At 36.1% G+C, this 24,531-nt stretch overlaps 2 protein-coding genes across 11 annotated transcripts in view; both read right to left on the minus strand.

Annotated features, from left to right (window-relative positions):
* ptpn11b (protein tyrosine phosphatase non-receptor type 11b) overlaps positions 1-17,466 on the minus strand; it is a 31,610-nt gene extending 14,144 nt beyond the window's left edge. The window contains exons 1-2 of one of the 3 annotated variants that reach the window (XM_058763498.1): positions 17,282-17,466; positions 2,187-2,309 (exon numbers count right to left, since the gene is read on the minus strand). In XM_058763498.1, coding sequence (XP_058619481.1) covers positions 2,187-2,309; positions 17,282-17,295 — 137 coding nt within the window. In that variant the 5' untranslated portion in view covers positions 17,296-17,466. Of the gene's footprint in view, positions 1-2,186; positions 2,310-8,910; positions 9,294-16,450; positions 16,564-17,281 lie in introns of those variants that run through there. The other 2 variants (XM_058763497.1, XM_058763499.1) reach the window with 2 other exon arrangements.
* A 3,015-nt stretch (positions 17,467-20,481) lies between these two features.
* The window catches only part of agrn (agrin), a 261,211-nt gene continuing 257,161 nt past the window's right edge, over positions 20,482-24,531 (minus strand). For 7 of the 8 annotated variants that reach the window (XM_058764050.1, XM_058764048.1, XM_058764055.1 and 4 more), the window contains one exon: positions 20,482-23,105. In XM_058764050.1, coding sequence (XP_058620033.1) covers positions 22,948-23,105 — 158 coding nt within the window. In that variant the 3' untranslated portion in view covers positions 20,482-22,947. The remainder of the gene's footprint in view (positions 23,106-24,531) is intronic. The other variant, XM_058764049.1, reaches the window with a different exon arrangement.

A 24,531-nucleotide genomic window follows, 5' to 3' on the forward strand; every position in this document is an offset into this window, starting at 1 on the left:
AGAGAAACAGAAGCATGGAGGAGGGGAAAATAATGCGATGGAGTCCCTAGGTGTCCGTTTGGCCATATGAGACCTCCCTTTATCTAATAATGCATTTTAAGGGAAGACTTTTCCTCATAACTTTGTAATTACGGTCTTATCTGCCTACATTAGGCCTGAAAGGCAGAATGGCAGTGAGATGCTTTGTTTTGCTTTCAGCTGATATCTGCATAACTCTTGTACTGATGCATTAGGTCAATTGTATGCTTCTTTATCTACAAATTTGCTCAGTACATTCCAAACACACTTGCTATGAAATGTTATTTGAAATTATGTTATGTATTTATTTGTTTTACTGAATAAATACATACTGTAAGTCATGATATTTGTCATGGTATCTGCTTGTTATTGTTATTATTCTTAAATAAATCTTGGACTCTGACATGAATATTAATTTTTTTGTAGAAAAGATTGTGACAATACAGAGAAAAATAAAACATCACATAACGAACCGGTCATTTGGACAACGGTTAAATATTATGTCTAGCAGTAAACAAACATATTGTACAAAAACATATTAAAATTCAGAATGATGAAGCTGACCAATCATAATGAAGTATTTCTATAAATATGGGTCAGTCCATGTCAGATGTTCTTGGTCATTTTTAATTTTCCTAATTTATTTTTTGATTACCTCTATGCGTGTATTTGGTAAAACCACCAGATATTTATAAAGCAAAAAGTAAAATAAAAGTAAAAGTGGGTGGTTTTGCAATTGAGTCAATCACTGTAAATTAACAAATAAATAAAAAAAGAACAAGCAATCGACTTTTTGGACAATTTTTCTCTATATAAATATGAATGTGGCCCAAAAAAAATATTAGATATTATGCAAAAATCTTAAGTCAAGTATAATTGCTGCATTAATTCTGCAAGTGGAATTTCAAATATAATACCATTTCATTGTTTGAAAAAAAATAAAATAAAGTTGTTGGCAATTCTAGAATGTGCTGCAACAGTTCTGAAAAAAAGAAAAGAAATCCAAGATGGTGGGTGATTGCATTTAATACTGGTAAATATAAATAAAAATAGTTCAAAGTCTGCTGATGTCAGACTCTAATAAAAACAAATGAGAGTTGTGGAGTATTATTCGCATACCGCACAGAGTTGCAACCTACGCAGTGCATTCCAAATTGTTCACTCATGAGGTTTCAAGATGGTTACGAAGGCAGCTCCTAGGCAGTAGGGAGCTCACTAGAATTTGGAACAGAGCTATGTCTGTGTATATTCCAGTAATTTGCTGCTGAAAAGCACAAAACATGTGTCCAACAATACACTAATCAACAGCCTTCACTATTACCTTGTTTATATACCATGCATCTGATAATCAGAACAAGCTGACCTCATCGCTTCACAGCTGGCCAGATAAATCAGTCTACAGCCAGCTGGGCCCCGGCCCTAAAGGCTTGTGGTGGAGCTGAGCCACGTGGCCTGGAGTTCTGGAGAACATTAGATACAGTGAGAGATCTTACCACCATAACCACAAACAGCAGGTCTGGGGCTCCATGGCCTCCACATCTTAAAGCTATTATGAAAGCCTGTTTTTCTCTCTCTCTTCCTATCCATCGACTCTCCAATCACTCATCAGACAAGCAGCTGCAATGGCTCACAGACCTGCCCACAAGCTGACACTGTAATCCTTAAGCACCAGCCCAGGGGCAACTTAAAAGCCCAGAGGCTCTAGAAAATGGGAAGGAAAGTGCTGTCTATTATTGTCATCCATGTTCAAGCATCTAATACTGATAGCAACCAATAAAAATATTGCTGTAATCCTCAATATGCTCTGACAGAATGCAATGTATTGCAATGTACTATTTAGTGAATATTCCCTATTGTGTTTGTATTTTATAAAGTGATCTCTTGAGTTTTCACTGCCTGAAACAAACATGGATTTGACATAGAAATCTATGACACAAACAAGCATTTTAATGCTTTACCAAGCATGGAAACAGCCAGCTAGACTAACAAGTACACTTCTAAGAAATCAATAACACACAGATAAACATTTAACAGGAGAGATTTGCAATTTATGCTCTACTTCACAAACGACATAAGAGTCCTGTGGGAAAAAAAGCATAATTTAAGAGCAGAAGTGCAATGGGGTAGATGTGGAGGAGTGTACACGACAGGACAGTAAATATGCCGACCTGACAGACAGAGTGAAATCTCCTGGGTTGCTCTTGCTGGGTCTCGCTAGAAAGCTGCCATGGACGCCCCGTGTCAGGAGCAGGTGTTCTGCCTCGATCCCAGTGATGTTGGGATGAAACCACCTGAAATGAAAACAAAATGACATTCTCAGCAAAGACAACAAGACAGCTAAGAAAGCATCTCATGATCAAAAATATGCGAACACTTCTTGTAAACATGGGAGGCAAAAGTCTGACAAAGTTACTAGAACAACTTGTATGCTTAATTTTTATACACTACTGTTCAAAAGTTGGGTCAGTAAAAATAAATTATTACTATTCAGCAATTATGCATAAAATTACAGTAAAGACATTTATAATGTTTATAATATATATATATATATATATATATATATATATATATATATATGTGTATGTATATATGCATGTATGTATTTATCAGGGTGTTTCCTCTGAGGTGGAAAGGGAGTCAGTGCCTCAAAATATTGAAAGAAAAAAAAATTCATAGTACAAAAATAAAACAGCGCAAATATTACAAAATATGACATTAAAAAGTGTATAATTCACTCGTTTTTCTAAAGTGCTAAAGTTACAGCGGGAGTCTGTGACTCTCTCGCCTCCCCTGAGCCCATTAAGTTTTAATAGACCTATTAAAGCGAGCAGTGGGTTTAGTGGGGGGTAATTGAGAATGAATGGTGGAAAGTCACGTGAGAAGAGGCAACGCCTCCATCATGATATGATTGGATTATGATTGGTTATGATCAGCTGTGATTGGTTCATGCATTAAATCCCGCCTCTTGTATTTGTGCACATCCTGCATTCACAAATCAGTCTGAATTAACAATATAATGGCGTTAATGGGAAGACTAATTTAAAAAGTATGTAAACAACTCACACACTTAGATATAACCACTTTGTTATGTCAAAATAAGACTTGAATCATCCTGAACACACAATCTGTGGGAGTTTTAAGTGAATAATCAGCTTGGTGAAATTTAAAGTAAATCTCTGTCTGTGACCAATATTTACTGAGCTTTGAGGACTGATGATCTGAAAAATTCAAAAATAGATAAAAGTTAACTATGAAGTATAGCTGAACATAAGTTCATAATTAAAATTTTACTGCTTTGAATTATTATTGTGGAATAAATGTAAAACGCTAAACTTGATGAGATTCATACTTGGCTTTAATTAAAAGAATATTACATTGTTTATGTAAATATATATATATATATATATATATATATATATAATTTTTTTCCTTTTTCTGAAAGTGTAAGTAATGTTTATTTAACCAAGAAAATGTGACTGGGACATGATTTTACATTTGATAAAAGAAAAAATGTAAAAAACTTTACCTCCTCATTTTAGAACACCACTGCACACCACTGGAGTATATATACACACACACCACACACACACATATATATATGCATTTCTGCATCCCGTGGCTCTCCAAACTCTTTGGCCCACCCGTTTAGTGATGTCATCAAGCAAGCTTATCCATATGTATATTTGTGTCCAATTTCATGGCGAATGCCAGTTCTAATCAGTGACAATTGCTGTATTTGAAAAGTTATTTCCTAATCCTTCGGGGTTGATGGGGGGGTGGAAGGGGACGAGAGGTCATGTGTAATCTGGGCTAGTGTTGGGCCCCAGCTGTCTGGCTGCCTGCAGCCCGTCTGTTCATACACCGGCCCCCTCACGTGAGAAGGCTTTGTGAATGGCCGTCCAGGGGTCAGGAGTAATTTTATCTGTGTTTCTAAGCGTGGCTGCTTGCTAGGGGCCCCATGTCTTAATCTCACTTTAAGTGACTGCACGCGGGTCTCTTACTTTCATCTTGACAGAACTGCGTAAATCCTGACCACATTGTATGATTGCTATTACTGTATATACACATTACAGTTCAAAGGTTTGGGGTCAGCAAGATTTTCAAGAAGCCTCTTCAGCACACCAAGGCTGAATTTATTTGATCAAAAATATAGTAAAAACAGTAATATTGTGAAATATTATAATAACAGAAAAGTATTCTTTATTTGAATATACTTTAAAATGCAATTTATTCCTGTGATGGCAAAACTGAATTTTCAGCATCATTACTCCAATCTTCAGTTTCACGTGATTCTTCAAAAATCACTCTAATATGCTGATTTCTTATTATTATCAATGTTGAAAACAGTTGAGTGGATTCTTTGATCAAAATTCAAAAGAACAACATTTACATGTAATTGTATCTTTTGTAACATTATAAATGGCTTTACTGTCACTTTTCATGAATGTAATGTGTCCTTGACCAAAAGTATCAATTTCTTTTTAAAAAATCTTACTGACTTCAAACTTTTGAATGGTATAGTGAACACATAATCTGCCTTTAATTCTCAAGTGTTGAATATAATAACAAAATAATATATAAATCTATATTGTTTTAAGTGAATTCTGTTACAGTATGTATGAATTACAGGGATATTCAAGATTCAACACAAGTAAAGCAGAATCTGTCTCTCATTACAGAAAATAATTCTCAAAAATGTATTTATACGTTAGCTAGCTAGATACCTTGGCGACATTGAAATCAGCAGAAAGGTACAACAAAACGGTAAAATAGTACATTATAGAAAACAAATGCTTAAGTTTGCAAGACAATTTTGGAGCACTTGAGATGGAACGACCCATATATTAGATATGAATTTGGACCAAAAACAAAATAGCATGTGTGAGTTGAAACCTATGCATGCATAAACAAACGTGCATGACAAAGAAACGTAAGATTTAGTGACAATGCACAGTTTTCAATCGAATCCTGGTGCATTACTGTGAACAAATGTTGCCTAAAGATTAACTTGTATTTAAAAGCAGAGGTCTTAATGAACAGATGTGAGTATTGCGTCTTACCCTGATACTGTGAGTTTAAACTCTAACTCATTATTCTCCCTCCATCTTTCCATGCAAAGCAAGTAAGCATTACTCACTTCCTCCAGTTTTTCACTGCAGAGGAAGTGTTAGCACCCTTGACGTTGTATCTTATCGTGGAGGCTACCTGTGAGCATTAGTAATCGCTGTTTCACTGGTCAGAGGGGATGTTGAGAGTTCTGAATCTCTTTCCTCCTCGTCATGACTCACTGCTTATGATTCTATGTTTGTCAGAAGGTCTATATTTTCCCCTCCAGTCACTAATTTCCCTATCTTTTGTAAAGTTTGCCACTAAAGCAAAAATATTAAAACGTATGTGGATTAATAATTCATTGACATTTCTGTCAGCACTTTTGCTCCTGACAGTGACTTTCAGAAAAGCAAGTCCAAGCAACTATATCCTAGAAACTAATTTGTACACAAATGTATGCACAGGTTTGTAATAGTAAAAGAAAATAATGTAAAAATGTTATACATTTAACACAATTTAATAAGAAAATACACATAATTATACTGTAAAACACTGAATGAACTATGGGTTTTGGAAGTAAAATGTCTGAATTATCTTATAAATTATGCTAAAATATGTATAATATTCATAAAGACAAGATATGAATGTTTACATTAAAATTTTACTAGTTATGTTTTTTGGTAAAGTAATTCTGTCATTTGTGTGTGTGTGTGTGTGTGTGTGTGTGTGTGTGTGTGTGTGTGTGTGTGTTTGTGTGTATGACAATGTGCACTGTCTATTCATGTTTATTCTTGTTTTTGGAAATGCCACTGTTTTAGTTGTTTAAGATGAAAAAATGAAATTACCACAATGATATCCCTAGTAAAAAAGTAATACATTTATATACATTTATTCATACTAAGTATAGTTCAAATCTATTAACATATTTACTGACATATTGCTTGAGACTTACTGATATAAAACTTATAATTTAACTTTATTTGGAGTCCTTGTGCACAACGCACATTTCTTAATATTAAGCCTAAAATGTGTTTTAGTGTCACTATTGATGAGGATTGTATTACCTTTCAATAATATCGGTCTTTAAATGCAAGATATTTAAAGTGTACTTGCAATAGTTCCACTTTAGCACAATCAAATATACTTCAACATATCTTTAGTTGGACTTCAGCCCTATTTCTGCACAATTAAAGTGCATTAAGTACAAAATTAGTTGTTCCAATTTAGCAGGCATTAAGTATACCAGTTTAGTATGCCAAAAGTACAATTGCAGGGTCTTTTTATTAAACACATAAATACGTTAATGTATTTGTAGTATACTTAGCCTTAAATATGATAAATATAAGTATATTTATTTTTCACTATGGATACCTTATGACATTTATTTCCACCCTGTATGACTTTATTTTTTGAGGGAATTTCTGATAAATTCAGCTGACTTTTTTTCTTTTACAGTGCAGGGCATACAAAAAAAGATATATTTTAATTTATCTATAAAATGCCCTGTATCATAAACATGCCTTATATGTCATGAAGAACTGAAAGAAAGATATAGCATTAAATGAGGTCTGTGCTGTATAGATAAACATGTCATCATACATTAGCAGATAACATGGGCTCTACATAATTTCTGCAACATTAAAGCAAAAGACCAAAATATTCTGTTTTAGAATATTTAACTGAGTCTTCAAACAATTCAAAGACGGCTGTGAAATTAATCTGCATTGTTAATCCTTTTGATCTTTTATTTAAAAAATTCACAAAAATCTAACCTTTCATTGGAGAATAAGAATTTAAAATGGGGGGAAATATCATTATGAAATGTTTTTCTCCAATACACATTTGGCCACAATTAACAGCACCCTTTTATTCAATACATTTTGAAACCTCCATTTGCCAGTTTTACAGCTCTAAATTTTTCTCCTATAATGTCTGATGAGGTTAGAGAACACCTGACAAGAGATCAGAGACCATTCCTTCATCCAGAATCACTCCAGACCCTTTAGATTCCCAGCTCCATGTTGGTGCTTCTTCTCTTCAGTTCACCCACTCATTTTCTATAGGGTTCAGGTCAGAGGACTGGAATGGCCAGCAGAAGCTTGGTTTTGTGCTCAGTGACCCATTTTTGTGTTGTTTTTGAGGTTTGTGTTTGGATTATTGTACGGTTGGAAGATCCAAACATATAAATATAGGCCCACAACATCAAAAATACAGCAGTATATTTCATTGTACACATGGGGTACTTTTTATCCGTGTTCACCAAACCCATCTTGAGTGTTTGCTACTAAAAAGCTAATTTCAGTTTCATCTGACCATAGAAGCCAGTCCCATTTGAAGTTCCAGTCGTGTCTAATAACTGAATATGCTGGAGTTTGTTTTTGGATGAGCGAGGAGAATTTTTCTTGAAACCCTCCCAAACAACATGTGGTGATGTAGGTGCTGTTTGACAATTTTTTTTTAAGGTTTTCTGACCCCAAAACGCAACTATTTTCTGCAATTCTCCAGCTGTGGTCCTTGGAGAGTCTTTAGCCACTCAAACTCTCCTTCTCACCGTGCATTAGGACGATATAGACACATGTCCTCTTCCAGGCAGTTCCATAACATTTTATGCTGATTGAAAATTCTTAATTATTGTCCTGATGGTGGAAATGGGAATTTTTACTGCTCTAGCTCTTTTCTTAAAGCCACTTCACTAATTTGTGAAGCTCAATTATCTTTTGCTGCACGTTATAAATATATTCTTTGGTTTTTCTCATTGTGATGGATTATTGAGGGAATTTGGGCTTTGTTTTCCCTCCTATTTATATTTCTGTGAAACAGGAAGCCATGGCTGGATAATTTCATGTTCATAATCACCCTGGAGTGCTCAAAATTGTGAATATGAATGGGAATATACTTCAGAGATATTTTACTCATAAGAATTTCTAGGGGTACCAATTGTGTCCAACGTGCATTTGAGGAAAACATTTATTTCACAATGATATTTCCCCCCATTTTAAATTCTTATTATGCAACGAAAGGTTAGATTTTTGAATTTTTAAAATAAAAGATCAAAAGGATTAACAATGCTAATTAATTTTCACAGCCTTCTTTGTTCATATTTACCAAGGGTGACGATATTTTTGGCCATGACTGTATATATATATATTTCTGTAACATCAAAGACTAAAAGAAATCCAAAATATGATTGAAGAAATACTGCTCCTTATGTCCATGTTTGGTAAACATCTTAGTAGATAATTGTGGGATTTAGGGGTCATCAGAAAATACATATATGAAATCTTCATTTTGCATTCTGTAAAACAGCAGGTGACACTAATCCCAGCTAAGCTGTTATGTATTTTCATAAAACAATGATAGTGGGGTTAGTCTGACCCCTTAACCTTTCTTTTCAATTCCCAAAACTGCTCTCAGCTCTTTACAAAAAATGTTCTCTGAAACTATAGGAACCGATAACAATAACTTCCCAGTTTCACAATAATAAAAAATAAAGATTGCACGTAGCAAAAAAAAAACAACAGCAACTGGATGTGTTTCTCTTGTGATGGAGACCATCTGGTTCTGTACAGATGCAGACATTCAGGCAAGGATCTGCACCCAGGAACAAACAGCTCCAGGTCACTTCTAAGCCTCACTGAGCTCCCAGCAGCTCTCCAGGAGCTTTCCTCCAGCACAACACACACAGCTACAACAAACCACAAACCATCCTGCAAAGTGCGCACACTCCTGCACAAGCAGCGGCACCGAAAGAAATGTGCAGCGCTATTGCATGTGAATTCGGCTGTGAAAACGGCATAGTCCGGATACAAAATGATAACAGCAACTAATGCCTCATGTTCCTACCTCACCATTCTGTTCGGAGCCTGTCAGAGCCCCTGCTTTGCTTCAGAGTTTGGTAATCCACGCTCAGTACAGTTACACAAGGAGGAAGAGAGGGGGCAGGGACTTGTAGGAGTGCTGCTGGTTGGAAAGAGAGGTGGGGGTGTTAATCTGGGATTTGGATGCGTGTGAGCTGCCCTGATAGGAAAGCCAGCCAGTACAATCAGCTTTTGAGCAACTGTCCATCCCTCCTGCCCCCCCTTCCTCTCTCTCTCTCTGAACGTGACGCAGCGTTGCCATGCTGCCTGACACACTCTTACACCCCTTATCTGTGCTACCATTAGGTTTAAATGGAGAGTGGCAGCTTTTGGAAAAAACAGCACTGCACTCACCAATGAAGGCAGCAAAAGAAAATGAAAAAAAAAAAAAAAAAATTAAATTGTACAGCGCAAGATTATATTCAAAGCAGCTTGGGTACTAAAGCATACTGACAAACTATAGACGTGTTTCATATTTGTATTGTTTTATGGCATCAGATAATAGGAATTTTGGTCTTATTTTCCAGTAAAATACTATGCTTAAAAACAAGGTACACGTACTCTTGCATTATTAGAATACACTTTTAAAAGTTTGGGATCAGTAAAAGCTTATATGCTTTTGAAAGAAGATTCTTATGCTCAGCAAGGCTGTATTTATTTGATCAAAAATACAGTAAATATTTTTTTTAATGTTTATTTTTTACAAATTACATTAATTTAATATATTTTATTTATTTATTTTATTTGAAATAGAAAGATTTTGGCATTTTTGACCAATTGAATGTGTCCTTTTTGAATAAAAGCATCAGTTTCTTTGAAAAACTAAAAAAAAAAAAAAAACCTTCTAAATGGTATGAAATTAAGTTCACCTATTGTCTCAACTATTATCCCACATATTGTCACAACTTTTTTTCTTGTTTTATCCATACATTTTACACAATCTTACTTCTCAAGTAAAGTTATCATGTTTTAAGTACGGTTCAATATTTTTTACTGGTGAACAAAACAAAGATAATGTTTTTTTTTTTTTTCCTTTTTATTATGAAATAATGTTCCTATAAAACAACAGTAACAGATTTTTTAAACGTGGAAGTTTGAAGAATGGTTTGTGCCTGCACTCAAGCACCTTTAGCGTGCACTTGCCAACTTATGCAAACGGTATGCTCTGCTACTGTAGGTTGCATAAGTGAAAAATGCTTGCCAAGTAATGAAGTAATTGATTTTAAAAGAGACAGAGTATACATGTTAATAAATTGTACTGCTCGGGCTTACAAGGCTTTTTCTAATTACAGACAAACTTTGGCATGAGTCACTATGGGACAGAGAGAATTAGAACAGACCTGATCGCCAGGAAAACACCCAGATTTCCCCAGAACGGAGCTGGACACAATATCACGAGTCCAAAATATTAAGAGTTTAAACCCTAAGCTTTAGTTAAAGCTGAAGTGTGTCTTTCATAATTGCAAAAAATAATATTGAAAGGTTTCCCTGCCATCTGCCATTGGTTGGACAAACAGACAGTTCAGGCACTCCAAATATACATCACTATTTGAGTCAATGTTGCTATGCTAGGATGCTCAAAAAAGCACCAGTGTTTTCTGCCAAAGAGTCAGTTAGACTTTCAAGGAATTAACCTACAAATGCCTCACTTCTGGCCATCTCCACATCTTAAACTGGGGCAAAAAGTATTTTAAGGTCAAAAATTTGTACACTTCAGCTTTAAGTCTTATCAGTTCTCTTTAATGCTTCATCATGGAAGTAATATTGCCATGTAACTTCCCTTTAAACCTTATAAAATCTCATAAGGACACAATAAATGTAATCGGAGGCCATTAGTGTTATAATGGTCAGATTAATGAATGCAAAGGAAAAGTGCTTCTGTTCTTTTAGCTTCCTCTTCGATAAAATAAATGCATGGCTTTCTCCCCTGGTTTAATAATTAACAGCCATTGTCCAGCTTGCAGCCTGATATAAACAGCAATGAACTGGCAAAAAAATAATAATAATAAAATTAAATTAAAAAAAATCCAAGATGAACGAACACAACAGACATTGAATGAATTTAAAAAAAATAATATAACAATTTTAGTAATAATGAAACCAACGTGCAAATAAGATTTAAAATATCTAAAACAGGAATGGCCTCACAATCCTCTGTTGTCACATCCATATTGGCACATACTGTTGAGTGACACCAGAGACTCTCTTGCTTATGATAACTCGGGGGCACAAATGGGTTATACAGTGAGGGTCAGAGAGAGAGAGAGAGCGAGAGAGTGAGCGATATCAGGCGGAAAGTGCTGCAGCAGTGTTCTGACAGGGGAAACACACAGGCCCACTAGCACACAGTGAGCTGCCTCTTCCCTCTTACATAATGTCTCAAGTTCAACACAGTTGGCTATTTAAAGTGGCAGGCTCGGTGACAAAAAGCGATATACATAGTGCCACCAACTCAGCTTCAAAGACCCTCTCGCGTCTATATTGGGGGCAGACGGGTCCCTGTGTCTGGATTTTGGTACCGTTACTGATATTTTTAGAAAAGCTGATTATGCTGCCACATGTCAGTCTAGCGGTGACTTGGTGAGTCAGTTCAAACACACACGTGAATATCTTTCCTGTCGCTTTTGATCAATTTAACGCATCCTAGCTACGTTGTTTTTTTCCCCTTAAATTACTCCAACTGATAATAATTGATATGATTGAATAATTGAATGATTTCTGAAGGACATGACGCTGAAAGCTTTAATAACAGCTGATGAAAATGTAGCTTTGTCATCACATGAATAAATTTCATTTTAAAATAGGAAACAGTTGTTTTAAATAGTAAAAATACTTCACAATATTACTGTTTTTACTGTACTTTTGATAAAATAAATGTAGTAATTAGTAAGCATAAGATAGTAAGCATAAGATAAATATTAAAAATAAGTTTATTATCCCAACTTTTCGACTAGTAGTGTGTAGAGATATACAGTATATAGTGTAAGATATGGGTGTATGTACCCAGTTATAGTTATGGGACATTATGGCAGTGAATCTATATATATATATATATATATACACAGTGGGGAAAAAATTTGTACGTTTGCCCACTGACAAAGAAATGATCAGTCTATAATTTTAATGGTAGGTTTATATGAACAGTGAGAGACAAAATAACAACAACAAAATCCAGAAAAACACATTTCAAAAAAGTTATAAATTGATTTACATTTTAATGAGTCAAATAAGTATTTGATCCCCTATCAATCAGCAAGATTTCTGGCTCCCAGGTGTCTTTATACAGGTTAGGAGCCGAGATTAGGAGTGCTCTCTTAAAGGGACTGCTCCTAATCTCAGTTTTGTTACCTGTATAAAAGACATCTGTCCACAGAAACAATCAATCAATCAGATTCCAAACTCTCCACCATGGCCAACACCAAAGAGCTGTCCAAGGATGTCAGGGACAAGATTGTAGACCTACACAAGGCTGGAATGGGCTACAAGACCCAGATGGAAGAAACACAAAATACCTGTCAATCTCCCTCGGTCTGGGGCTCCATGCAAGATCTCACCTCGTGGAGTTTCAGTGATCACGAGAACGGTGAGGAATCAGCCCAGAAATACACGGGAGGATCTCAAGGCAGCTGGGACCATAGTCACCAAGAAAACAATTGGTAACACACTACGCCGTGAAGGACTGAAATCCTGCAGCGCCCGCAAGGTCCCCCTGCTCAAGAAAGCACATGTACAGACCCGTCTGAAGTTTGCCAATGATTCAGAGGAGAACTGGGTGAAAGTGTTGTGGTCAGATGAGACCAAAATCCAGCTCTTTGGCATCAACTCAACTCGCCGTGTTTGGAGGAGGAGGAATGCTGCCTCTGACCCCAAGAACACCATCCCCACCGTCAAACATGGAGGTGGAAACATTATGCTTTGGGGGTGTTTTTCTGCTAAGGGGACAGGACAACTGCACCGCATCAAAGGGACGATGGACGGGACCATGTACAGTCAGGGCCAGGGCATTGAAAATGGGTCGTGGATGGGTATTCCAGCATGACAATGACCCAAAACACACGGCCAAGGCAACAAAGCAGTGGCTCAAGAAGAAGCACATTAAGGTCCTGGAGTGGCCTAGCCAGTCTCCAGACCTTAATCCCATAGAATATCTGTGGAGGGAGCTGAAGGTTCGAGTTGCCAAACATCATCCTCGAAACCTTAATGACTTGGAGAGGATCTGCAAAGAGGAGTGGGACAAAATCCCTCCTGAGATGTGTGCAAACCTGGTGGCCAACTACAAGAAATGTCTGACCTCTGTGATTGCCAACAAGGATTTTGCCACAAAGTCATGTTTTGCGAAGGGGTAACATAACATTTTATAGGGCGCTATTATTGTTTAAGAAAGGACCTTTTGTATTAAAACTATATTCACTGAATGGAAAAAAAAGAAAAAAGATTCGAATCGAATCGGGATATCTGAATCGATACCCAGCCCTAATATATATGTATATATATGTGTGAGTGTATATGTATATGTATGTATATATGTATGTGTGTCAGATATGGGTATGGGTGCCGCCCAGCTACGGGACATTATGCCAGCAAATCTGAAAGTGTGAGTTAATTGATTAACCCCCAACCCCAAGTTATTTGATTAACCCCAAGTCCCCGAGCACATACATGTAACGTCGAATCAATTCACATAACTAGAATGGTAGACAAGGCTAGACGCGGTAGCAGCCTCTCTCTCCCCTTACTGAGGGAGAAATATGTTGCCATTTTTGAACTCGCCCCGGGTTTAGACAGCCCAAGGACACATGAAACAAAATCTAACGCCAACGATCATATTCAAATTCTCGACAGCTGATAACAACCCATCCAATTGAAATAGCCTCCTGGAATGGGATCAAGACCCGGCTTTGCGTCCTAAAAGGAGAGTCTAGGAGAAAAATAAAAAAAGTGATGATTTATGATATGAACAATGAACTGCACAGCATCTATATACTTTATATACACATTGTCTCCATAAACTATATCATGATTATGGAGACATTAATCTGTATAAACTACGCTTCATTTGATCTGATAATAATCCCTTAAAATAATTCCTTAAATAATAAATACTGTGGGTTTAGAGTCATGCTGTGAGTCTGCTGGCCTGATTTTAAGGGTTTGTTTATAAAATGATAAATGATAATCATCAAGCCATCCATGATGTGAACTACCCACAAATTACGCAAATGTCTTTGATTTGAATTTTAACAAATGTCAATAGCACAAGGAAAATGTACAGTAAACTACGATGATCACAGTGCTTTAGTAGAATTAAAAATGGATGACTGTGATAAAAAAAATATATTTTCATAGCAAACCTTTTGTCACAACTAGCAGAATTCCTGGAAATTTTGGACAGACTATCTCATTTCACCACACTGAAGGCAGTTTTTTCCATGTGTGAATTTTGAGTAGTACTATCAGTCCTGTCCCTTCTGCTTTCAGACAAACAAGTCAACCTCTCAGACATACTGACCACAAATACTGACATACTGTTGTTTTGTTGAAAGAAATTAATGTTTGCTTAGCAAGGATGCGATGTAAACTGATACAATTTCTATTTCAAATAGATGCTGTTCAAATAAATTTCTATTCATCAAAGAATCTTGGGGAAAAAGTATGACAGGTTCAACAAATATATTAAGCAGCACAACTGTTTTTAACATTGATAATAATAAGAAATGTTTCTTGAGCAGCAAATCAGCATATTAGAATGATTTCTGAAGGACCATGTGACACTGAAACAATACTGTATATGAAAACAGAAAAGTGTTATTTTAAATTGAAATACCATTTCACAATATTACTGTCTTTACTGTATTTTTGCCTCGGGTGGGCACAAGAGACTTTCAAAAACATTAAAAACATCTTACGGACACCAAACTTTTGAACATTAGTATGGATGTAAATGGAGGGAAAATATGAGTGAATCACAAACTTAGTGTTTTATAGCACTGTTTGCAAATTTGTTTGTTAATTTATTTGTCTTTTAATGCCCTTAAGGTTATTTTAAGAACAGCACTTTGGTCAACTAAAAACTGTTGTTTTTAAACGTGCTTCAGAAAGAAAGAAAGAAAGAAAGAAAAAGAACTTAGTGTGGAAATTTTGACAACATGCGACTATTTTCATGCAACCAAAATATTCATGACCCTATATTTTCATGACCCCACAAAAATAACCACTCAATGAGCCATCTCTTCCTTTTTCCTCTTTCCTGTACACGCTTACTCACATGCTCACAAAATGCTTTATGATCTAGAGAGAAGAAAATAACAATAATGCCAAATTAAAACGTAAAAGTAGCAGGTGGGATAAGTGACCAAGAAAAATGATTCCACATTATATAAAGATAATAAAAATAAATCTCTTTTGGCCTTCCCAGAACTAGGAGCATAAAATAAATGTTCTTTACGGCAATGTGTTAAATATGCATGCACACTGAGCTAAGTAACTTTGTTAGCCTCCTTTATGCAAAACCTCTTGAGAACAATAAAACATTTGTATGTGTAACATATGTAAATCCTATATTGAAATAATTTTTTCAGTTTCCTGTTTGTACAGCACAGATAACTGCAAATCTGCAAAATGTACAGTATAGCTCCCTGCACTTCTGCATATTTGACAGATCATCCTCTGTTATGTACTATTAAGTGAGATCAGTCTTCACACCAGTTAAAGGGATATGTCAACATTTACATGTTCATGCTCATGTTCTTCTAAACCTGTACGACTTTTTTTCTTCAGTGGAACATGCACAAAAGGAGATGATGGTCTCAGTCAACATTCACTTTCATTGTATGGAAAAAGATGCAATGAAAGTGAGGTTTCTAAGGCTGCCAGTCCCTAACATCTCTTTCTGTGCTCAACTGAAGAAACAGTCACACAAGTCTGGAAGAGTAAAGGACGACAGTTTACATGTTTGGGTGAGCTATTCCTTTAATGAGATGAGAAGGACATCAGTAATGATAATCTAATGATGCTAATAATAGTCAATGGTAATTGTTGGCAGCAGAACTATTTATATAACAGATGATGTAAAGGCATGGTAAAGGCCAAAGGATCACAGACTATTACTCTGACAAATGAAAGCTGCTGGTAAAACACAACCAGCACTGAATCCTGAAACATATTGTGTTAACGGTTAGTGCAAACAGTAGATAGTGCAAGCTTAAAGCAACGCTGAGTGTTGTTCCCATGCTGTATGTTATTTACCCAAGGCCACCTGTGCAAACTCTCACAATAACTGACGTGTGCTTCAGCTCTTTGTGTAGGTGCATAAACCCAGGGAATCTCTAGATCTCGGTTTATGCAGATATGACACTCAGAATGAAATACAAATCATATGTCCAATTTAGGAAACAAAACAGCGTCACACCACACTTATCCTTGGGCTAATGTCTTTTAGACGCAGACTCAAGGCCTGTTCATTTGTAACCCTGGCTAAATTTAAAACCCTGCTCCAACATTCAATTATAAAATGCCTCTGGGCTTACCTTGCTAAATATTCATGTGCATTGTACAGTAGTCGACAGTTGTTTTGTTGTGTTTTAGAAGACATAAGACAGCCAGAGAACCTACAAAGCGGCATTTCTGGACAAACAGTTATTAAAACAGGTCCCTTGCTGTATTTGTCCAATCAATTTTACTGACCTCACACATATGCAAATAAGGACGTTAAGCCTGAGTTAGTGTGAAACATACAGTGTGAAATCTATAAATAATGACTAACCCAGGATAAAGTGTGAAACATATCACAAGATAACCAAGGAAAACAATTCCAAATGTGAAATTTTAAAATAATAAATTTTTTGTAGTTACATTTAGCCTGCATATAGGCTATATTAGAGCTTGTGTGCACATTTCTCTATTTTTCAATCTACTATCTCAAATCTCTGTCTTTAATATTTTAAGTTATCATTTTAGCACACGACGTAGTAAATACAGTAGGAGGACATTACCATAAGTCTCCTAATAAACCGCCTCAATAAACTAATGAAGCACAGTTTAAATACAGAGGGAGAACTGTTACAGTGACTTTGCCCTGATTATTCATATTCAACATCCGGTAGCGAGAGCGACACAGGCTACAATCTACATGCTACTGAAATCAACGAAAGAAAATAAAAGACTGAAACTATTCCTAAATAGTCTGTGGTATAAAATTGTTGAGCGAAGCGAACAGTATAATGGGCCAGACAGGATCAGGAGCCTGGAGGAAACACCGAGTCCGACTCATTGAGCTGCGTGTCGCGCTCGATTCATTCATACAGTAACAGTAACCCTCAGCACCCGCTCTTGCAGTTTTAATGTAGCCTTCAGCTTACCTTCGAGACGTCATGGCCGTCCTGGGAGCTGTCAGATGTCAAAAGTGTGTGAGCGGACTGAGGGGGGAAAGAGTAATAAAACGATCCTGCCTTCGCCGAGTCACTGCAGCAGAGCAGAGCGCGAGCGAGGGGCGTCACACAGCGCCCAGCTCTCACTCACTCTCTCCGCCTCTCACGGACACACCGCTCACAACAACTGACTACAAAACTTATAAACTTAGTTATTATAAAGCTCGTACCATTTCCCTGGACCATATGACAGGATTAACCAGCCAGAACTTGACACAACAACTCATTTTGTTTTCTCAGTAGACCATATAAAAACCGGGGACGGTTTGGGCTGTTACACCGTTAGTTTAACCATTTATAACCGAGCTACAAAGGTGAAATCATAATCATCTATCTATCTATCTATCTATCTATCTATCTATCTATCTATCTATCTATCTATCTATCTATCTATCTAAAACATTGGTAAACGGCGCTCTTAAATATTAACAAAATATAGCCTACATTAAAATAAAATTTTTTTAGGCAGATACACACATTAAAAATTACAGTCCAGGAAAAAATCTTTCTCAAAATTTGTAGGTCACTTGACAAAACAATGTATTATATGATTAAAGCCAGTTTCTGCCACAAAAGAAAATCATTGGTAAATCATAATTATGAGTTATGACATAAAAAGTCAAGTCAATGTTATTTTTATGTCATAACCTTTTAAGTCATATGATGTAGTGTGTCACATTTTTACTCTCATTATTATGACTCTGTATATCATAATTGTGACTTAATGTCAAAGTTGTTATGATTAATTAAAAATCATTACTGTAGGCTAATATAAATATTAACTGTAAGTTAAAATAAGCATTAACTAAAATATAAAACGTTGACTAAAAAAAATATTTTCGCTTAGTTTAAGTATTAAAATAACTAACACCAAATATATGAAAACTAAGAATGTGTATGATTTAATGTGATTACATATGAAATATAATGTGATCTTATGTGAGAGATGTTTTAGCACCTATTGGCAGCTGAATTCTTCTCAGGCGGAGGTGTCAGACATTTAGAGGTATACGCACCTCTGAAAGGCCCATAAATAAGGAAGTGATGTACATACACAGCCTTATTTTAGCAGTTCCTTCCATGTAATTCTCATCTTTATTTCATTTCCAGGCATGTTTATTATTACTCTGTTAGCTGTAATGCTGCTATTTTTGTTAGGAGATAGAAGATACAGAACAGCAATGTTGACTCTGCTTTCATTTCAGCAGTTTCCATTTGGGGCTGACCCCATTTGCATTGGGGTGATTTGAAGGTGGCAGCTGTGGGCACCGCAGCAGTGCCATGGCTGCCATGACGTCACTGGCCCTAAGGAAGATTAATCTGCCGGGGACGTGGTTATGCAATTTTCTGAAATGCAGGGCTTCATCTATGGATTTCTCTCTCTAGACAGAGAGTCTGACTGGGTGTTCTCTATGCAGTGTAAGAGCCAGTGCAAACAATTTCATACTTGAGGACAGTGTATAACTGTTTTCACATTTCACCCATATAAAGGCCTACTGGGAAACATCAATCACACTACAATGTTCATAATGTGTTATATATTATGGAGGCCCATGTCTGCCACATAAGTAAAAAAGTATACTTTGGTAAACCATGATTATGAGAAATGACATAAAAAGTCAAATCAATTATAAATATGTTGTGTCATAATAATGAATTTTCATTACACAATTTCAACTTTTTAAGTCATATGATATATGTCAGAAATGTAACTTTTGCTCTCATAATTATCACTCAGTATGTCACAAATGACTTTTTATCATAATTATGACTTAGTATCAGAGTTATGATAAATTAACTAAAATATTTTTTTTACAGTACTGTAATATAAAATAAACTAACTGAATAACATAAAACATAAAACTTATTTTATTTCTCATGTTCATTGAAGTACTAAAATAACTAGAACTAAATAAATGAAATCTAAAACTTAATAAAAGTACATAGACATAAAACAATGAAAACAGAAATATAAAAATGAAAAATATATAATTCGAAATATTAACAAAAACTTTAATAAAATAGTCAAATTAATGTTATAATTATGATTTACCAAATTTATTTATTTTTATTTTTTGGTGAAAATGGACTATAACGAGAATGAAACAAGTGACTGTATTCATGAGTGAGTCATTGATTCAATCACTTAACGATTCATTCAAAACTGGGATGCAGTAACAAAATGAGACATAGCGGTTGATGATTATGCTGTTGAAAATTACGTGGTTAACTTAGTTTGGAACCATATTCATTTTTGTGTGAATTTTCCTTTAAGGAAATCATTCACTAAAGGAAGAGCCAGTGCTGCTGACAAGCTCTGTTCCAAGACGCCCCTTGACCTTACAGCCCGAGGACTCTTCAGTCCAAACTAAAACCCCATGAGGAGGAACAATGAGAGCCACAGATCCCCTGATGCAGCCAGACAGCTGAAGCCTTGTTACATGCAGTAAAAGCCTCTTTATTGCACTGCTGTGAGCATGTGTACTGAAGGAACCCTCTGCTCATCTAGCATGGATCATTTCATATGCTTTCTCCTATGCAGAGAAATCCAATGGATTTTTCCATTGACCGTTTTTACCCCTTGCGCCAGAGTTCTTTGACAAGATCTATTTCTCTAACGTCTCCAGGCAACCCCGAGCATGTCAGGCCTGATGACATTTTATATCCCCTTAAGAGAATGACTGTTACATAACTGAATAATACACTATCTCTCTTATAAATTAAGACATTACTGTAAGAACACCATAAAATATTCTTATTTAGTGTTATTTCAGGACACTTCAATATTATAACAATATATAGTAAAGATAGCAAAATAAATAGTCTTAAAAACTTTTAAGAATGAGAAACACTTTAGAAACGTTCCATATGCTGCTGAAATAAAAGGCTGTGCAATCTATATATATATATATATATATATATATATATATATACATACATACATATAGTTATATATGTAACTATATATACATATGCATGTATATATAGTTAAATAAACACTTTTGTTCAGCAAGGATGCATTAAATGGATAAAAAGTGGATAAAAATACACAGTAAAGCCATTTTGTCACCACAAGAACAAATTTCAATTGAAAATGTATTAAAATAGAAAGCAGTACTTTTAAACTGTAATATTTCACAATGGTGCATTTTATTACATAAATGCAGCAGTGGTGCACATGAGACCTCTTTCAGAAACAAAACAAAAAACTCTTACCAATCCCAAACTTTTGTAATATAATATAATATAACACTAGGGAGACTCTGGATTAGACAATTTGGGAACTGGAGGGATTTATTCACAGACATTATCAGGAGTAAATGTTACAGAAAGTCAGGTCAGTTTGTTTAACATTTTATTTTATGGTGGTTGGAACACAAGACACAAGTAATAAAGTTAGTAATGGTAACATCATGCCTCTCATTCTGTGCACTGCCCATCAGATCTAGTTCAATCAAAACAGTAGTTTACAAATGCCAGACTGAGAATCCTTTTAAGACATAAATAAGATACTGAAAATAGTATTTGTACAGTAAATAGTATTTTTGTAGAGTCCAGAACCACTATTATTGAGGCCTTCTGGAAATTCTCATAAGCATTATTAATATAATTATTAACATTTATGAATTAATTTACATGATGGGAATGAGGCTAATATACTGGCTAAGGTGAGAGCACAGAACAATATGGACATGGACTTTTGTCACCCATGAACGGTGAATGATTTTTAAGGCATTTCTCAGTTTCCATTCACACAGCAGATTTCCATGGCGGTTCTCACCATGAGCCTCATCCCTTGAGAGCAAAGCTACTGGAGGAGGATGTCAAAAAATAACTCCCATTAATACAAAAGAGATCAAAAATCCAGTCCGCTGGGAAAGTGAAGTTGAGGGCGCTATACTAAAAAGGGTGGATGGTCCATACAGCTCGTGCATTAACGAAGGGCTCCCGGTCTCGGTCTGGACGGCCGATCAAACCCTAGACACATAATTGATCAATTTCCCCCGGATCTCAGCCCTCGTTCAGGATATGCCATGTGTAGACAAGTCAGACTCGCTTCCAGTGTATAATACTAAAACAAAAGCTCAGTAACAAATTTACACTTGAAAAAAATCACAGGGCTGTACAGGATGACAATTACGATCTTGCATGTTCCAGGGCTCGTAAAAAAAAAAAAAAAGATATGATGATACTTTACCCTGAACAGGCATATTTGTAATGGAATATTGCAAAGCATCTGGTATCAAATTCATATTTCTTACACTGAACAGCACCACAGCATTGCATTTGTCTTGGAACAGGTTACAAAAACCATTTTGACTTGACAAACCCATGCATTACTATTTTCACTGGTTACCGTTGAACATAAACAGCTGTTATGGGGGCCACAGTCATAGGATGCAAGGGGTCTACATACATCATCCCTTTTTTATAGCAAGTGCTGGCAGCATTTTAAAGCGACATTTTCATTTGATATACGATAAAAAAAAAAAATGCAGTGAATACATGATTTTTGTTCGATGACAGAACATGCCAAGAATGTCAATGCTGTTTTTGTCCACCTGATGTGGTTTGAGTCTCTCATCTCTTCCTGTGTTACAGCGCCTCCCAATGTTGAGTTGTTGCAACAACCATTTTTTCCAACACGCACACACACGCACACACAAGAAGTCCAGATTGACAAATAGCATATATATATATATATATATATATATATATAAAATTTCAATATCTCCCAACTTGAATGATCAGATGTCAAGATTGCAATGTAGTCAGCTACATTTCTGCCCTGAACGGAATGATGAAGATCAAGAAAACCAAGGCAAAATCAACGCAACACTTAAAAAGATGCATGCAACAAGTGGTCATATAGTATATTTATATATATGTAATTGCTCTTTAGATATGCACAACACATGAGACGAATGATTGCAACAAAAAATAGCATCTTCAAAATTCACAGTCTCATGTATTTCGTTACTATTTATTACATCTCACAGGTCAATGATGTTTGCATGGGGGAAAAAAAAAACAATAGTGAATTTTGAGGAATGCTAAATGTTACGTCAGCTACTATCAGTACTCCAAGTTTCGAGCTTTCGTCCTTGTTAGTGGTATCATAAATGAGGAATATCGTACATAGTCTTGCTCAGTGTTTTTAACAGTTGCTGTCGTGTCGATAAAGCGGAGAGTCATTTTTTAGACCTTTTTAAACGTAGTAATGGACCACAGCAACAGCTCAGAGGAATGTATGGTGAATGCTGGACAGCAAGCTATGGCACCGAGAGAAGGCAATCCAGACGGCACAAACAGCACCAACCTCATCTGCCACTGTTCAAGTAATGAGCAAGTTTGTTTGTCATAGAAACAGGACAGATGTAATACGACTTTTTGCTTGTCTTGTGACACCATGTTCGCTGACTGGTGACTTGATTATGGTTGGACACAAAGATGGGGAAAGAAACAAACAAACCAAAAAACAAAATTATAATTAAAACAATGTAAGTTTTCCAATATAAAAGGCAAAGGAAAGTATACAAAAAATAGAAAAATAATTACAGCAGTAGACATGGTGTTGGGAGGAACGTGGTGCCACACTATTTGGCAGAACAGTGTAATATTTTGGGACTGTTTAAGGCGTCCTCAACCAGATGTAGTTCCACCCCGTCGACTATCACGTCTTTTACGCAGCCAACAAAGCCTGTGCTGTAAGCCTTGGGCAACCGGCGAGCTACGGACAGCTCCTCCAGACCACCTGAAGACGAGAAGAACAAACAAGCTCAGATCAAGTGTACACGATATACTGCACAGCATTTCATGTTCACACAATAGACAGACTTAAATAAACCATTTCAACTGATTAAGGCACAAGTGCATAAAATTGATTTAAAAAGCCATCCAATCACTTAAAACATACTCAGAGGTTGTCAGAGATGCGTGCTATCACACTGCATATGAGATGATGATGATCATGTTTTCCCCATAAATACATGTCTTCTATGATGAGCATGATTCTCATTTCTGAATTATTATTATCATTTTGATATTTTTGGAGGCCAAAAGCTGAAATGGTAAAGTGAAAAGCTTTAGCAATTTAGCATAATATTTGATCAATTCCTTAATTTGGTGGACCAAAAAATATGTTTTTTACATTATATAAACATTTCTTAAAACTTCATTAAATATGAATACAAAGATAGGTCTTAAGAACTCCCAACTGTTGTACAATTACAACAATTTGTACTTTTTTTAAACCATGGACACTCGTACTATGTCACTGACCCATAGTTTAAACACACATCTTCGTGTAACCTGAGATTTTACCCGCCATGCAGGCAAGCTACAGCACTATATGTATTATTAAAGGCTGACGAACAGTCTGTGGCTTATGGAAACCCTGTGTAGAAGACTGTTAAAAACTTAATCACACCTGAGACTCTGAAGGTGTAACGTGGGGGTGTCAGAATGAAGAAAGATAGAGACACAACACTCAGGAACAGGTGAGAAGATCAAACAGTGTTTTTGGGAGGCCAGGCTCTGGGGACATTGCCTGACAGCTTTCCGAGTGAGAGTTACGCTCGCCTCCCTCGGGGATCTGACGCTGTCGAAAATCCAGCTCCGTCTCCTGCTCTTTGAGCATGGCGGAAAATGTCTCCCGCCGTTGCAATTCACTCACGTTTCTCTCTTCCTTTCGCTTCCCCGAGTGTTTCCCCTTTAATCGGATTGTATGCTTTGCGACGGGAGGATTGACAGGGCTAATTTCAAGTGAATTACATCTGAATAAGTAAATAAATAATGACATTTGAAAGAAGGGATTTTCGGAGGGAGCTCTTGATGTTCGGGCTGTCTGAGGATAATGTATTCTAGCCACCGGGCATCCACAGCACCTGTTCAACTGGCTGGCCTGTGCTGAAATACTTTTCACAACCTTAAAAGAAGATTTTGCACTCTTAAAATGGAATAAATCCTCCTTTTTAATCTTTATAGGTTTGTCAAAAGAGAAAGAGAAGGCAAACACTTTTTAAAACACCCTATAGTAAAGACTCATCCTGGAATTATTAATTAACCATAATCAAGTAATATCGTGTCTTAACGTGGACATTTTTGAGAGCTGCTCAGGGGTAACAAGAGAAGCGCTCTTCAAAAGCACTCACTGTGGGGGAAGATCCAATTAGACGTTA

This window comes from Onychostoma macrolepis, chromosome 23 (assembly GCF_012432095.1).
Source record: "Onychostoma macrolepis isolate SWU-2019 chromosome 23, ASM1243209v1, whole genome shotgun sequence".
Taxonomy (NCBI): domain Eukaryota; kingdom Metazoa; phylum Chordata; class Actinopteri; order Cypriniformes; family Cyprinidae; genus Onychostoma; species Onychostoma macrolepis.